The sequence below is a fragment of the Dendrobates tinctorius genome, unplaced genomic scaffold, assembly GCF_039654945.1.
Source record: "Dendrobates tinctorius isolate UK_male_01 unplaced genomic scaffold, ASM3965494v1 ptg000166l, whole genome shotgun sequence".
NCBI lineage: Eukaryota > Metazoa > Chordata > Amphibia > Anura > Dendrobatidae > Dendrobates > Dendrobates tinctorius.
Window position 1 is genome coordinate 7,600,641 of NW_027361833.1, and position 18,109 is coordinate 7,618,749.

At 40.9% G+C, this 18,109-nt stretch overlaps 1 protein-coding gene across 9 annotated transcripts in view; it reads right to left on the reverse strand.

The window, feature by feature from the left end:
* Positions 1 to 4,372: 4,372 nt before the first annotated feature.
* The window catches only part of DMD (dystrophin), a 3,834,938-nt gene continuing 3,821,201 nt past the window's right edge, over positions 4,373 to 18,109 (reverse strand). For 7 of the 9 annotated variants that reach the window (XM_073550686.1, XM_073550687.1, XM_073550688.1 and 4 more), the window contains one exon: positions 4,373 to 5,458. In XM_073550686.1, coding sequence (XP_073406787.1) covers positions 5,361 to 5,458 — 98 coding nt within the window. In that variant the 3' untranslated portion in view covers positions 4,373 to 5,360. Of the gene's footprint in view, positions 5,459 to 10,234; positions 10,267 to 18,109 lie in introns of all 9 variants that reach the window. The other 2 variants (XM_073550685.1, XM_073550683.1) reach the window with 2 other exon arrangements.

An 18,109-nucleotide genomic window follows, 5' to 3' on the forward strand; every position in this document is an offset into this window, starting at 1 on the left:
AATGTAGTGCCCAGTGTTACAAAGCTGGGTTTGCATCCTAGGCCATGGGTCTCCAGTAGGGCAATGACCCTAAACATACAGTGTGTCCATAAAGTCATGGTGCACTTTTGACCAGTCACTGAAAGAAATAATAAAGGATAGAAATGTGAAATCTGTTCCAAATAAAAGAAAAACTTTCCCAGTTCCATACTTATTCAGTGCAGTTCAATGTGGGCTCCATTTTGTTGCCCTACACACATGCAAACGATAGTGAAGATCTTGCCACACACGGGTAAGGACGTCTGGTGTAACAGAGTGAATAACGTCTGTGTGTCTCTGTTTCAAGTGATTAATGTTGTTGATACGTTCAATATACACATGTTGCTTCACATAATCCCAAAAGTAAAAGTCTAAGGGCGTCAGATCTGGGAATCATGGTATACCTGTATACTTTCCTGTGACTGGTCAAAAGTGCACTATGACTTTACGGACACACTGTACTTCAAGAAGCACCTAGAAATGGATGGAAACAAAGCGCCTTGAGAGTTCTGTAGTGGCCAACAATGAGTCCTGGGATCTAAGTCACATTGAACAAATGTGGACAGAGCTTATAATTGTGGTTGGAAGACGCCACCCTTCAATATGAGACCTGGAGCAATTTGCCAAAGAAGAGTGGTCCAAAATTTCAATTGAAAGTTGTAAGAAGCTTATTGATGGTTATAGGAAGTGACTGATTTAAGTTATTTATTCAAAAGGGTGTTCAACTAAATACTAAGTTGAGGGTGCCAACAATTTTGTCTGGCCCATTTAGGGGTTTCGTGTGAAATTATGTCTAATTTGTCTTTTTTCGTTGTTGTTCCATTACACACAAAGGAAATAAACATGTGTATAACAAAACATATGTAATTGCAATACTTTTCTTGGAGAAATAGTTCATTTTCAGGAACAATTTTATGGGTGACAACACTTTCAGCCATGACTGTACATCTGCATACATATATATCCAAAATGCATATATTATATATATACAGTGGGGAAAAAAAGTATTTAGTCAGTCAGCAATAGTGCAAGTTCCACCACTTAAAAAGATGAGAGGCGTCTGTAATTTACATCATAGGTAGACCTCAACTATGGGAGACAAACTGAGAAAAAAAAATCCAGAAATCACATTGTCTGTTTTTTTTTTCATTTTATTTGCATATTATGGTGGAAAATAAGTATTTGGTCAGAAACAAAATTTCATCTCAATACTTTGTGATATATCCTTTGTTGGCAATGACAGAGGTCAAACGTTTTCTGTAAGTCTTCACAAGGTTGCCACACACTGTTGTTGGTATGTTGGCCCATTCCTCCATGCAGATCTCCTCTAGAGCAGTGATGTTTTTGGCTTTTCGCTTGGCAACACGGACTTTCAACTCCCTCCAAAGGTTTTCTATAGGGTTGAGATCTGGAGACTGGCTAGGCCACTCCAGGACCTTGAAATGCTTCTTACGAAGCCACTCCTTCGTTGCCCTGGCCGTGTGCTTTGGATCATTGTCATGTTGAAAGACCCAGCCACGTTTCATCTTCAATGCCCTTGCTGATGGAAGGAGGTTTGCACTCAAAATCTCACGATACATGGCCCCATTCATTCTTTCATGTACCCGGATCAGTCGTCCTGGCCCCTTTGCAGAGAAACAGCCCCAAAGCATGATGTTTCCACCACCATGCTTTACAGTAGGTATGGTGTTTGATGGATGCAACTCAGTATTCTTTTTCCTCCAAACACGACAAGTTGTGTTTCTACCAAACAGTTCCAGTTTGGTTTCATCAGACCATAGGACATTCTCCCAAAACTCCTCTGGATCATCCAAATGCTCTCTAGCAAACTTCAGACGGGCCCGGACATGTACAGGCTTAAGCAGTGGGACACGTCTGGCACTGCAGGATCTGAGTCCATGGTGGCGTAGTGTGTTACTTATGGTAGGCTATGTTACATTGGTCCCAGCTCTCTGCAGTTCATTCACTAGGTCCCCCCGCGTGGTTCTGGGATTTTTGCTCACCGTTCTTGTGATCATTCTGACCCCACGGGGTGGGATTTTGCGTGGAGCACCAGATCGAGGGAGATTATCAGTGGTCTTGTATGTCTTCCATTTTCTAATTATTGCTCCCACAGTTGATTTCTTCACTCCAAGCTGGTTGGCTATTGCAGATTCAGTCTTCCCAGCCTGGTGCAGGGCTACAATTTTGTTTCTGGTGTCCTTTGACAGCTCTTTGGTCTTCACCATAGTGGAGTTTGGAGTCAGACTGTTTGAGGGTGTGCACAGGTGTCTTTTTATACTGATAACAAGTTTAAACAGGTGCCATTACTACAGGTAATGAGTGGAGGAAAGAGGAGACTCTTAAAGAAGAAGTTACAGGTCTGTGAGAGCCAGAAATCTTGATTGCTTGTTTCTGACCAAATACTTATTTTCCACCATAATATACAAATAAAATGAAAAAAAAACAGAATGTGATTTTCTGGATTTTTTTTTCTCAGTTTGTCTCCCATAGTTGAGGTCTACCTATGATGTAAATTACAGACGCCTCTCATCTTTTTAAGTGGTAGAACTTGCACTATTGCTTACTGACTAAATACTTTTTTTCCCCACTGTATATGCACACGCTTATTTCTAGTACCACATTAATATTTTCAAAGTGCTAGTGTGCAGATTTGACAATACACTATTAGAAATGTCTTGCAAACATGAGACAGCAATATGGCCTGTATTTCTACACACTTTTAAAATCTAATTTCCTCGTAACCGTGAAAATCGCATCCATATCACATTCATTTATGTAGGATTCATTTTAGTGGAACAATAACCTACTTTGACTTCAATTCCTTCAATAAACCAAATGTATGCCCGCTGTGGGGCAAACTGCACTGACTGTCTTAATCCCCATTGTCTATTATCGCTTATTTATACATTTTATTTTAATTAATGTGAAGCTCTTCCATAAATGTACACTGGCTATATGTTCAGAAAATTCCAAATATTCCAAATCTTCATCATAAAATCAATTGTCAGAGTTTGTCCAGTAGAGCAGGACATGCTCCAAATGAAAGAGTAAAAAGTTTCAGAAACCAATAATTCTGGAAAGTAGCTTCTGCGGGCTTTTGATTGCTTCTGCATCACTATAGTCAGTACACAAAGGAGTATCTTTACCCATAGGCTCGGGTTGTTCTGGTGGCAAACATGTACTATTCTTTACGTTCCATTCAGGTGTATGGGACGGTCGCAGAAATATCTACAACAAAATCGGTAACTTGTGAATATTCGTAGTCAGAGCAGAAGCCTGAACAGCAACTGGACAAAATAGCTAACAAGTAAAAAAGAATAATGAAGATTTACTTCAAAGCCGCTACAAAGTTTTACATTTTCCTGGAAATATAGCCAATCTCAGGCAACGATGGGGCTTCACTTTAGGGTAATAATAATGGTGATAATGGACAATACCCTGGGCATAGTCATATATTCTTATGAACATTTGTACTCAAAATGCACTGTGCAAACTAGAACTGACCATACATTTTTCATTGGCAAGTGCTTGCGTGTTTTCAATGGGGAGAGAGAAAGAATCTGCCAGACACTTCTGGAAACAAAAGGACTGGACATTGAAATTCCAATTGCCTGCTCTCTCCGATCATCTGACGGGAAGTCTGGAGGCCCCCATACACACCAAATCATTGGCCTTTCCCGCAGAAATTGGTGTGTTAACGTTCCTTGCAACTAATGTGTTTGGGAGTCTGAAAAGGGAATCTGTGACCAGATTTTTGATACTCCATCAGAGAGAAGAATAATATAGGGTCAGGTACCCTGATTTCAGCAATGTTTTACTTACTGGGCTGCTTGCTGTCATATTCATAAAATCCCTTATATACTGCAAATCTAGCAGTTCTCTGAATGCTGAGCTCTGGATAACCTCACCCACACCACCGATTGGCAGCATTCTGTGTACAAATGTGCAAGAATAGACAGCTGGCAATCAGTGGTAGGGGCGGGGATATACAGAGCTTATGAATATACTTGACTACCTGGCAGCAGGTTTACTAGTGCTCTAATGCTAATCTGCTAATAAAAGCGTAATTATCAAAACTACACTAGGAAGCCCAGCAAGAGACAGACGGCCGTAATCAGGGTCTCTTCCAATATGTTCTGCTACTCCCACATTAGGTCGCAAAAATGTTGTGAGAGATTCCCTTTAAGGGACTGCGACATTGCTGTTTTCAAGTCGGTAAGAAGGCAGGTTCCAATTCCAACTTTTGTAATTTAGGGCTAATTTATATATTTCCAGGTTTTGGAAGGCAAGGTAAGATCTTGTCTCTAATAACATGTCTATATGCAGCAGCAGACTGCTTAAAAATGGTCCATTCTTCTGCAAGATAGATGTTATATTTGAATGCCGAAGTCATACATCCTCCACATAAAATATGAGTTTACTAATAGTGTGTGTCCAAAATATGTTTTAACACAAAACATTGAATTCAGTCTTAAATAATGGAAGGAAAAAAAAGGGATTTCTTAATTCTAGATACTAAGCCCATGGGGCTGAACAGTCTCTGTGATAATCTGTAGCAGTTGCCGCTTGCACACCAGTAAGGAGCCATTTTGAGGGCATAAAACATATTAAGCCCCAAAAATGTGTGTCCCTTTTGTAATCATGCAACAGATTGAGTCACTGCAACCTCCTGTGTTAGCCTTGAGATGTTCCAAGTGCAGATTAGTGGCTTCAGCAGGACAACCTAGTCATTCGACTGCACAGAGGTTTTAAGAAAATACAAAGTTGTGTTCAGATTCTGGCTGTGGTTGTGGCCATTTCCATTGCTCTTCTGTATCAGATATGTCAGTATCATATTTGGTGCTATAACTCGTGTTCTTTGACACACAAGAAAATGACACTTAACATGGATATTGTTGATCTACAGTTACAAAGCCAATGTGATTCTAAAGTCAATGCACTGATTTTTTTCTTTTTTTTTTTTAAACCTTTTAAAGGGATTTTTTATAAACATTTCTTCTTTATAAAGCACACTTTAGTTTACAATCTTTCATTATAACTGATAGAAATTTTTTTAAACAACCCAAAATTGCCCTCCGTAAAAAGAAATGGCAAGATTTTTTAAGCTATCAAGATTTTACATGTAGTTTTCTTATTCGTTTTGTACAATTGCATAGACATTTAAAATCTGCCATTGTTACCAAAACAATAACAGACTTAAGAAACTACTGAAATCTACAGTATAGTACCACTACCCTTCACAAAAATATAGATATTTTCTTGTAAACTCTTACAGTCTAATCCCCTTTTTTGTTGTACGAAGATAGTATATAAAAACACATGCGGTGTGTAAGGAGTTGTCAATCCAACACCTCGTCTTCAGTCATAACGGTGACTAAAGTTTCCATCGCTCTTCCCAAATCATCGGCCATATGGAAGAGATTTCCTACATTGTTTCCTGCAGAAAAGAACATAGAATATTTTATAATACGCCACTGTTAATAGAATAAATCAATAATAAAATATAATGAAAGACTCAACCCAAGTTTAAACTATATTCTATGACAGATCACAACTACACTATTGGAAATACACAACTCTGATTTATTTTCCATGAAATAATATTCTAGAAACAAAAGGAATTCGTGTGATTATAAATAAGGGATTAGTTACAGACAAATTGCTCAAAGTCCAAAACATTGGGAAGCATTTTTGAAAACTAGTGCACTGAAAAACAGTGGAACTAGGGATTGAGATGCCACTACCGATCAATTACAAGTCTGTCTTATTGTTACCGCCGTGTATGTGGTGGGGGCGCGCCATGCTGCATCTTCTCTTCCGGCTGGGTGGCGTCCTCAGGTTCCCCGCCATCCACGCTTGCCGGGTGCCTTAGGCCGCAGCCTGAGTCCTGACCTGGAAGTGACTTTACACGGCGTCCGGTGTCAGGTATATCTGGCAGCTGCGGCCGTGCCTCGGCGCCTGATTGTTTTCCTGCACTTGTCCTGTGCAGACTAGCCCTCAGGTCCCTGTATGCTTCCCACTGCGTACTCTGCACCTGTTTTTGTGTGTTTCCCTGTGCGTGCTCCACTCTGTCCCTGTACGCTTCCCTGTGCATACTCTGCTCCTTACCCGTTATTGTGTGTTTCCCTGTGCGTGCTCTGCTCTGTCCCTGTACGCTTCCCAGTGCATACTCTGCTCCGTCCCTGTAAGTTTCCTTGTGCACTCTGCCTTGCCCTGGATCTCCGTCCTCCCCGTGAGTATCCTGCCCTATCCAGAGTCCCGTACCCGCTGTGTGGACTCTGCCTGGTCCTCGTAACTCTCGGTGAACATGCTGCTCCGTACTGTTCTTGGTGAGTAACCTGGTTCTTTCCGTTTCCTTTGAGCCGTCCCCTCTGGCACTAGCTATCGCAGCATGCCTTTCCCCTGGGACTGCCCCCAATGGTCCCTGTATAGGGGTCGGTTCCACCTGGTCAGCTCGCCCAGGATTGGTTGGCGCCGCGATCAAGTGGAAAATTAAAGCTGGAATATTACTGACTGTTATGGCTACTAGAGATGGGCGGTTCGATTCGTGGCACTGAGGCCCATCAGCCAGGAAAGAAGTCTCTGGCCATTGGTTGGGAAGTTCATAAATCTATCACCTTCTGGTATCCCTCATATGGCTTTTAATTAGATGTCTGGTGCAAGATCATCTTTACTGTATGGCACATAGATGCAATGATAAAATTGCTCTAGCTCGGCTAAACAAAATCTGCGTCAATGTTCCCAGAAGAAAATAGATTTGCGAGCCTCTCAACTACCAACAAGAGACTACTGAACTGGCTAGTGGACTGGAGACACACGATTCAATATGCCAATGTCTAAAGGCTACCTCATTTTTTACGTGTGGGCTTGTTCTCCTGTTGTTTCTCATGGAATAGCAGTTCTGTATACTTGGTGTTGCTTTCTTCACTATGGAAAATAGTCTTTAAGAAGCAACTATACAATGGTTTGCCTTTTCTTAACTTCTTCTGGTTTTCTTAACTAAAGACACCAGAAGAAAAAAAATTCATGAGGAGTGCTTTAGTTACTCCCTCAAGAATTGGAAAAGAAAGTGTTGCCACAAACGTTCTGGCACTAGAAAAAGTTTTAGGTCATTGTAGAAATATTTCATAATTGGTTAGGGGATGCTGTTCTGTAAAAATCCAGCAAAAGGGCCTGGCTCCTCAATTCAATTACCAGTGCTGGTTTTGGGCGTTATCAGTTAATGTAAATAGGGCGATTTTCCTCCAGCTCTGGCCCTACAGAGATGGTTTAGTGGACCTAAAACCTAAAAAACCAATCTGGATGGAAAAATGCATTAGCAATAACTGTTTAAAGTGTTTAGGTGTAAAGCTCCCTACAGACATAGGGTCGCAAAGATAAATTTGCATGGAAGCTAAAAGGAACCAGCTTGTACTATTGTTGATCACAATTTGCTCTCATTTTTTCATCCAAGAGGCCAAATACAAAGACTGACAATGTATTGAATATTTGACCTGTTGTGCTGGTTGGATTTTTTGGTCAATAGCATGACATTTATGGTAGAAAGAGCTGATCGGATTTTACAATAGAGCATGCTCCTGACACTGAGGGCTCATACACTTGGCTGAGTTATGGATTTGTGTTGTATCCATATCCATATTACAGCTCTCATTGACATCTATTGATCCACTCATCACTGTTGTACACCTCAATTTCATACCAATGCATACAGAGGATTATGATAATTAAAAAAAAATCATGACTTCATTCTTTTGAGTGATGCTACAGAATTAATCTATCCTAAAAGCATTATTTCTAGGAAATACTAAAGTGTCGTATAGAGGCATCATATGGTAGCATAAAGTGCTTATTATGCTGAATAGAGAGTTGTAGCGTCTACATGTGTTGTCGTATTGGACATAGCTTTGACCACTGACCAAAATAAATTTGGCTAAACTACTGTATGTATGTGGTTATGGAGAGAATGTCATGTGTACATACTGACAAAGGAGCTGGTAGTCCTTTACCCAATGCTATTAAAATATGGATAAATAGTTATATATAGCAATATATGGTGAATATTGTGATGAAAGATTTTTTTTCCTTTGACAAGTTTTTTTTCTCATCATTTGTGATGCTATTTCACAATACACGATATGGGGCGATACCGTTTATAACTACTGTATCATTTTACAATATGTAAGATGGTTATCCCCTGAAGTGCAGAATCTTTTCTGTTAGAACATTCATAGTTTGTAATGACATACACATTTATTTATATATGGAATTAAAGAAATTGTTGCTTTTCAGAAAATCTTAGTGCCACACTGTAATTTGTTATATAAAAAAAAAGGAAAAAAACCAGAATTGTGCTTGATTCACTATCCCTGGGTCCGCAGCTGTATTTCCTCCGCTGCTCCCTGTGTCAGTTATTGGTTGCAGCGATGACATCACTTCAACGGCGTGGCAGCCAATCAGTGAGCTCAGTGGCTCTCAACGGGGCATTCCACGCAAATGGGCAGAGATACTAAACTCACTGATTGGCTACCGCCTTTTTGATGTAACATCAAGGCTGCATCAAATAAATGGGAACAGGAGCAGCAGTGGATACTAAGCAGTGGACCCAGTGATGGTGAATAAAGCACAGTTCAAACTGCACCTGGGATTTTCTGAAAAAGGATGACACCTTTAAACGTTAACCACTTTATTTTAACAGATGTGTTGAGGATTTTGGGAGGAGAATCTAACATACATATAAGCCATATTTATTAGTGCAGCCTTCCTTACAGACAACACAGATCTCAAGTCCACAAAAAGGCTACATGTGAAGGAGAATGTAACCAAACCTGTCCTCCAACTGAAAAATAGATTTCTCAAGTGCGGTGTTATTCAATTGGCGGAGTATGAAGGACAGGTCTGGTCACATGGACCTCCACCAAACGACATTCTGTGGACAGGAAAGCTGTGCAGTCTGTGAGGAAAGCTGTACAACTTATGCAGGTGGAGGAGAACTGGTAATACTTATCGGTAAGCCACAAAATGATGCCTCTAACACATCTGACAAAAGTGGCAAGCCCTTTTAAAAAGGACATTTCATCGAGGCTAAAGGATGTGCAATGTATCAGTTTACATCAAAGATCAAGTTATTGAAGCCATTATAAAATGTTAAAGCAGGAGGTGTCATCTTTGCTGCATGCAATGGAGAAATCTTCATGCAGACACAAAAGGTGCAATGATCTGGAGGTCAAAATACTGTTTAAAGGGATTGTCCAATATTTCGCCAAGTCTGTAGTCACTGTGTGACAGTAAACGTCTGAATCCTTCCAGGGTGTGCACTGTACGCTTTCAGGATTCTCCGATTTCGGCTGGGAGTGGGCGGTCACGTGATTTCAAGTATGTAATTTACATACTTCTGGCCACATTCCAACTAGACTTGCTTGGCCTCACTCAATTCACCTATGGTCTCGCCACCATTGGAGAATCCTGACAGTGTGTGGTGCACACACAGTGAGGATTTATAAGTCTGCAGTCACGAAAGTATCAAATCCCAGACATCCCCTTTAAGGCAAACTCCAAAACGGTTACTTGGAGATGTCACGAAATGGGAGACACATGAAACTTACATATATCACATGCGACACTAAGTCAATGTTAATGGGAATTGGGATTATTTATATACCTCTCAACACTTCCAACAAGATCATAGAAATGGCAGAAAAAAAAAAAATCTATATATTATTTTATTCTTGCTAGAAATATGTTTGAAAGCCATAACTACCTTTTTTAAAAAAAAGAAAAAAAAAGCGTCGGCTTCCAAAATATTGGATTTTATCTACGGATTAATTGACTAAAATGCAGAATTACACAGTACAATGACTACTCTGCTTGAGTGTTGCTGTGAATGGCATCAAATATGTATCACATCTACAATATTATACCCACTTACAGAGAATTAAGGGATTCATTATTTGTGACCAAAGTAAATTGATTGAGAGGAGAAACCGCCAAATGAGCCAGGACATTACAACTACATCTCAATTCATTCTGGGCAAAATAATATCATGAACACTCAAGCTTTCCCAAAGGCTTGCCATTGTCCTACTACTCGCTGAGAGGTAGTAAATGCTGGCATGTTACAGCACTCTTGTAAGATGCACTGGGCTAAAAAGACAAGCTGCAGAAACGCCAGACGCGGGATGTGAGATGTGATGGCAGCAAGCCCAGTCCTACTAACCTCTCTCATCTGCTTTCCAGGGACAGGTCTTCCTTTTGTAATGAGAGGAAGAAGCGGATGTAGAAGAAAGAAGGAAAGGAAGAAAGAAAGAAAGAGAAAACCAGTGATAAAAATGACAGTTAACATTGAGATTAAAGACTCGTTCAAAAAAGATTTTCCTCCACTGGCAGCTATAGCAGAGCTGCAATAGTGGCCACACTATAGAGGGAACACATTCATATTCAGTCGGAGATGTCACAATGAATAATGGATTTACATGCGATTACAGTATGAAAAAGTAAAACTCAAACTCTGGCGTCACTGCAGTTACCCCTCAATATCCCCTTCTAAGCATGAGATTTTCTCTGGCCTCTCAGAAGCCAAGATACGAGACGTTCATTGTCAATGTGTAGGACTTTTTCACAACAAACTCAAACTCTCTGGACTATTAAATAGTTAAAAAAGAATGACTTTGGCCTTGTCAAGCCAGGCTCTGGTTTTTTTTTTTTTTTTTTTTCTATACTTTCTCTCTGCAACTGATTGAAAAGCTGGTAAAAATCGACATCAGTTTTTTCAATCTGACTCTCTCTGTCCTCAATGATAAAATTTGATTCTGATAGACCCTGCAGGAAAATGGATCAAAACTGAGCAGATAAAGAGCGAGAAAAACTCATGTGCTAAAAGTACAACAGATAAGTAATAAGCAGTAACTCACAAATAACCTATTACTGAATTTGCACTAAGCTACCAACTAAAATGGTACGGAGTGATCGGCCAATTAGGCCCTAGCGTTAGCATCGTATTAAAAGATATCACTGATCTGAGTGTTCGTTCTGGCATGTGGAGTGGTCCCCAATCTAAAGTCAAATTTATATGGCCACCATAATCCAGTAAAACAAACTGAGGGTATGTGCACACAACATGGTTTCTCAGGCGGATTTCAGGAATCAGTCTGGAAAAGAGCTGCAAAACTCAATGTAATGCACAGGAATTTTTTAAAAAAACATTGCTGAACACATGTTCAGTGATTTGTCACTTCTTTTAAAGGTAGTCTGTCACCTTCTGGGACACTATTATTACTATGGGCATACAGGAGATCGAATTGTTAAAATAGCATGCCTCCAGTGCAAATTTGCGTACCCCCCCCCAATGCACGTGTCATGTGATGTTCCACTGTGGCACCGGAATTCCGTGCCTGGCACTAGAGCAGTTATGGGTACCTTTTCCGCATTCCTATGAGCAGTCTCTCACATATCGTCACTACTACACTCCTGTGCAGAACAACAATGCCCACAAAAGATACTGCAGGGCGGAAAAGGTACCCATAACCGCACAAGTGCAGGCACAGGTGTCCAGAGCCACAGCAGCATGTCACTTGGGATGTGGACGGGAGGGGAGGTATGCAAATTTACGTAGGAGACAACGTTTTGTTCCAGGCACCGCACGCCTGGAAGAAATCATTAACATACAACATTAAAACTCAAATTTCTCCACAACTAGACCGCAGCTATGAGGCACACAGGTAGGACTATTTTAATAATTCCATCACCTGTATGCCCATAGTAATAGCTGAAAAGCGTCCCAGAGGGTGACAGATTCCCTTTAACTTCCTCAGAGTTCGAAACCATGGAGCAGTTAGAATATGAGCATGCAATGAAAGAAATAAGAGTTTGATCCCTTGCTGATTTTGTAAGTTTGCCCATTGACAAAGACATGAACAGTCTATAATTTTAAGGGTAGGTTAATTTTAACATTGAAAGACAGAATATAAAAAAAAAAAAATCCAGAAAATCACATTGTAGCAATTATGTAAATTTATTTGCATTTTGCAGTGAGAAATAAGTATTTGATCCCCTACCAACCATTAAGAGTTCTGGCTCCTACAGACCAGTTAGATGCTCCTAATCAACTTGTTACCTGCATTAAAGACAATTGTCTTACATAAACACCTTTATAAAAAGACTCCTGTCCACAGACTCAATTAATCAGTCAGACTCTAATATCTACAACACGGGCAAGAGCAAAGAGCTTTATAAGGATGTCAGTGACAAGATCATAGACCTGCACAAACCTGGAATGGGCTACAAAACCATAAGTAAGTTGTTGGGTGAGAAGGAGACAACTGTTCGTGCAAAAGTAAGAAAATGGAAGAAATACAAAACGACTGTCAATCGACATCAATCTGGGGCGCCATGCAAAATCTAAAATCTCACCTCGTGGGGTATCCTTGATAATGAGATAGGTGAGAGATCAGCCTAAAACTACAAGGGGGGGTAACTTGTTAATGATCTCAAGGCAGCTGGGACCACAGCCACCAAGAAGACCATTGGCAACACATTACACCATAAAGGTTTTAAATCCTGCAGTGCCCGAAAGGTCCCCCTGCTCAAGAAGGCACTTATGCAGGCCCATCCGACGTTTGCCAATGAACATCTGGATGATTCTGAGTGATTGGGTGAAGGTGCTGTGGTCAGATGAGACAAAAATTATTCAGACTGGCCTACCGCCTCAACACATTAACCTAATCTATCCCTGTGTGGCACAGCCAAAAGTTTTACCATAACCAGGTTCCCTGCATCATGTTCCCACATGCTTTATGCATCTATTAGCCCTCTGTGTCTGTACTGTTACACACTTAACATTATGGCTGGTCCATACAATCAGGGCAATTGTTACCATCCACCATTCGTGTCTACCTTTTCCCTCATAGATTGTAAGCTTGCGAGCAGGGCCCTCATTCCTCTTGGTATCTGTTATGATCTATGTGATTATCGTTATGCTGTAAGGTCTATTGTCTGTACAAGTCCTCTCTGAAATGTAAAGTGTTGCGGAATATGTCGGCGCTATAGAAATAAAATTTATTATTAAAAATTGAGCTCTCTGGCATTAACGCAACTCGCCATGTTTTGAGGAAGAGAAATGCTGCCTTTGACACAAAGAACACTGTCTCCACTATCAAGCATGGAGGTGTAAACGTTATTTTTTAGGGGTGTTTCTCTGCTAAGAGCACAGGACTACTTCACCACATCAATGGGAGAATGGATGGAGCCATGTACCGTAAAATACAACCTCCTTCCCTCCGCCAGGACATTAAAAATGGGTTGTGGCTGGGTCTTCCAGGAAGACAATGACCCAAAACATACAGCCAAGGCAACAAAGAAGTGTCTGAAGAAGAAGCACATTAAGGTCATGGAGTGGCCTAGCCAGTCTCCAGACCTTAATCATATAGAAAACTTATGGAAGGAGTTGAAGCTCCGATTTGCCAAGTGACAATCTTAATGATTTAGAGATGATCTACAAAGAGGAGTAGACCAAAATTTCTTCTGAGATGTGTGCAAGCCTCATCATCAACTACAAAAAACGCCTGACTGCTGTGCTTGCCAACAAGGGTTTTGTCACCAAGTATTAAGTCTTGTTTGCCAGAGGGATCACATACTTATTTCTCACTGCAAAATGCAAATAAATTTATATAATTTATACAATGTGATTTTCTGGATTTTAATTTTGATATTCTATCTCTCAATGTTAAAATTAACCTACCATAAAATTATAGACTGTGCATGTTGGAAAATCTTGGTGGATCTACCGGTGAGAGGAGAGAGTTACAGATGTCGAATATTCCATAGTTTAGGGGGACAACCTCTTATTGCGCTCTACTTGGTTCCAATTTTGGCAATTTTTATGCCAATTAAAGAATCTTCTCCTTTCATGTTCTTTTACTCTTGTAAGAGATGTAACTTCACACGATTAGGCCGAGAACGATATTGGACTGGATATTGGATTATACCATTACTAAGTACATAATTCACAACTGACAACTTCACAATAAAAAAAAAATTCTTGATGTAAATATGAAGCAATTGAAAGTTAATCTACATAATAATGACTAAATGCAATATTAGAGGGACTAGGATACACAACATTGAGCATTTTAGCTCTTTCAATGTAACTGTGCAAACTAAAATTAAAGTAGCAGTCTTCCCCCTTGATAACAGGTCCAGTGATTAGCTGATCCTTGGCTTTAAGCCCCAGTTACACACTGCGATATCGCTAGCAATATCGCTGTAAAGTCACCGATTTTGTGACGTTGCAGCGATATTGCTAGCGATATCGCTGCATGTGATACTTGCCTCCGACCGGTTCCCCCGCTGGTTATCGCTGATCGCGCGAGAAGCTCCTGGACCATTCCTCGTCGGTCACTTCCTGCTGGGCTTCCTGTGGCGCCGAGGAGCGACGCGTGGAGCCGGGCGGGAGGACGCAGGATCGCCGCGTCTGACAGGTAAGTAGCGATCCCCGACCCCTGCGATGTCGCTAGTGAGATCTGCCTGTGTGGCAGCTCACTAGCGACCACCTAGCGATGCACCAGCGATCCTGACCACGTCATATCGCTGGTCGGGATCGCTGGTGCATCGCTAGGTGTAACGGTACCCTAAGAAACTCTCGGAGATAAGACAATCATTGGGGTACACCCATACATGTAGCTAGTGGCTACTGCAGTAGAGTTGTAGCATTACATGCCAGTTACTCAAAAATGCATGTCAGCCCTCCGTTGTGGTTAATAAGGGAATATTCAAATCAGAGCCCTCCCATATACATCCATCCATTCATCATTCTGGAGTTCAGTATAACAGACTGTCTGCTTATATTTTCCCCAGGACGAGCACAGGCTAAGAGAGCTACAATGGAACTGCGAGAGATTTATTCAGAAACATTTTGCCTAACAGTTTGTATTGTACGTTTTCCCCATCATCCATCAGGGTTAAATAAATGATTGAGGTGGAAACTAATTACTTATTACCCCCTAAACAGCAGACCTCTGCCGTTGACATATGTCTGGATTTAACAGCAGCTGTAATAGTCATCTGGAGCAGATGTAACTTTGCATGGAAGAGCGTGGGACCTTGCATGGGAGAATATGAGAAAACACAAAAAAAGTGCACGAGAACAGTGCTAACAACGGTCATGAATAATTAGCAGAGCCCGAAGAATTCACTACCATCACAGTTTAATGTGAAAAAAGATTATACCATAATATAGGGAAACTTCTTAAAATAAAATGAATAAATACTTTATATTTGAAGTATTCAAAATCCTCATATTATGCTCCGTAGGTATATAGGTTGAAAAAAAGACCTAAGTCCATCAGGTTCAAACTTTCTCCACAAATTGTGCATTTTATCACTAAATTAACTATAACCCACAATGTTATGCGTATCGAGGAAATCGTCCAGCCCTTTTTTAAAAGCTGTTATAGTGTCTGCCATTACTACCTCTTGTGGTCGGCCATTCCACATTCTGATTGCTCTAACTGTAAAAAACCCTTTCCTATTTAGATGCCGAAAACGCCTTTCTTCCACCCATAATGAGGGCCCACTGGTCCTTAGTGTGGTCTTTGGAAGGAAAAAGTCATGGCAAGTCCTTTGTACTGACCACACATATACAGTGGGGAAAAAAAGTATTTAGTCAGTCAGCAATAGTGCAAGTTCCACCACTTAAAAAGATGAGAGGCGTCTGTAATTTACATCATAGGTAGACCTCAACTATGGGAGACAAACTGAGAAAAAAAAATCCAGAAAATCACATTGTCTGTTTTTTTTTCATTTTATTTGCATATTATGGTGGAAAATAAGTATTTGGTCAGAAACAAGCAATCAAGATTTCTGGCTCTCACAGACCTGTAACTTCTTCTTTAAGAGTCTCCTCTTTCCTCCACTCATTACCTGTAGTAATGGCACCTGTTTAAACTTGTTATCAGTATAAAAAGACACCTGTGCACACCCTTAAACAGTCTGACTCCAAACTCCACTATGGTGAAGACCAAAGAGCTGTCAAGGGACACCAGAAACAAAATTGTAGCCCTGCACCAGGCTGGGAAGACTGAATCTGCAATAGCCAACCAGCTTGGAGTGAAGAAATCAACTGTGGGAGCAATAATTAGAAAATGGAAGACATACAAGACCACTGATAATCTCCCTCGATCTGGTGCTCCACGCAAAATCCCACCCCGTGGGGTCAGAATGATCACAAGAACGGTGAGCAAAAATCCCAGAACCATGCGGGGGGACCTAGTGAATGAACTGCAGAGAGCTGGGACCAATGTAACAAGGCCTACCATAAGTAACACACTACGCCACCATGGACTCAGATCCTGCAGTGCCAGACGTGTTCCACTGCTTAAGCCTGTACATGTCCGGGCCCGTCTGAAGTTTGCTAGAGAGCATTTGGATGATCCAGAGGAGTTTTGGGAGAATGTCCTATGGTCTGATGAAACCAAACTGGAACTGTTTGGTAGAAACACAACTTGTCGTGTTTGGAGGAAAAAGAATACTGAGTTGCATCCATCAAACACCATACCTACTGTAAAGCATGGTGGTGGAAACATCATGCTTTGGGGCTGTTTCTCTGCAAAGGGGCCAGGACGACTGATCCGGGTACATGAAAGAATGAATGGGGCCATGTATCGTGAGATTGAGTGCAAACCTCCTTCCATCAGCAAGGGCATTGAAGATGAAACGTGGCTGGGTCTTTCAACATGACAATGATCCCAAGCACACCGCCAGGGCAACGAAGGAGTGGCTTCGTAAGAAGCATTTCAAGGTCCTGGAGTGGCCTAGCCAGTCTCCAGATCTCAACCCTATAGAAAACCTTTGGAGGGAGTTGAAAGTCCGTGTTGCCAAGCGAAAAGCCAAAAACATCACTGCTCTAGAGGAGATCTGCATGGAGGAATGGGCCAACATACCAACAACAGTGTGTGGCAACCTTGTGAAGACTTACAGAAAACGTTTGACCTCTGTCATTGCCAACAAAGGATATATCACAAAGTATTGAGATGAAATTTTGTTTCTGACCAAATACTTATTTTCCACCATAATATGCAAATAAAATGAAAAAAAAACAGACAATGTGATTTTCTGGATTTTTTTTTCTCAGTTTGTCTCCCATAGTTGAGGTCTACCTATGATGTAAATTACAGACGCCTCTCATCTTTTTAAGAGGTGGAACTTGCACTATTGCTGACTGACTAAATACTTTTTTTCCCCACTGTATTTATACATCTGTGGCCAAAAGTATTGACACCCCTGCAATTCTGTTAGATAATACTCAGTTTCTTCCTGAAAATGATTGCAAACACAAATTCTTTGGTATTATCTTCATTTAATTTGTCTTAAATGAAAAAACACAAAAATTTTTTTCCTAAAGCCAAATTGGATATAATTCCACACCAAACAAAGAAAGAGGGTGGACAAAAGTATTGGCACTGTTCGAAAAATCATGTGATGCTTCTCTAATTTGTGTAATTAACAGCACCTGTAACTTACCTGTGGCACCTAGCAGGTGTTGGCAATAACTAAATCACACTTGCAGCCAGTTGACATGGATTAAAGTTGACTCAACCCAAGTCCTGTGTCCTTGTGTGTACCACAATGAGCATAGAGAAAAGAAAGAAGACCAAAGAACTGTCTGAGGACTTGAGAAACCAAATTGTGAGGAAGCATGAGTAATCTCAAGGCTACAAGTCCATCTCCAAAGACATGAATGTTCCTGTGTCTACCGTGCGCAGTGTCATCAAGAAGTTTAAAGCCCATGGCACTGTGACTAACCTCCCTAGATGTGGACGGAAAAGAAAAATTGACAAGAGATTTCAACGCAAGATTGTTCGGATGTTGGATAAAGAACCTCGACTAACATCCAAACAAGTTCAAGCTGCCCTGCAGTCCGAGGGTACAACAGTGTTAACCCGTACTATCCGTCAGCATCTGAATGAAAAGGGACTGTATGGTAGGAGAACCAGGAAGACCCCACTTCTTACCCCGAGACATAAAAAAGCCAGGCTGGAGTTTGCCAAAACTTACCTGAAAAAGCCTAAAACATTTTGGAAGAATGTTCTCTGGTCAG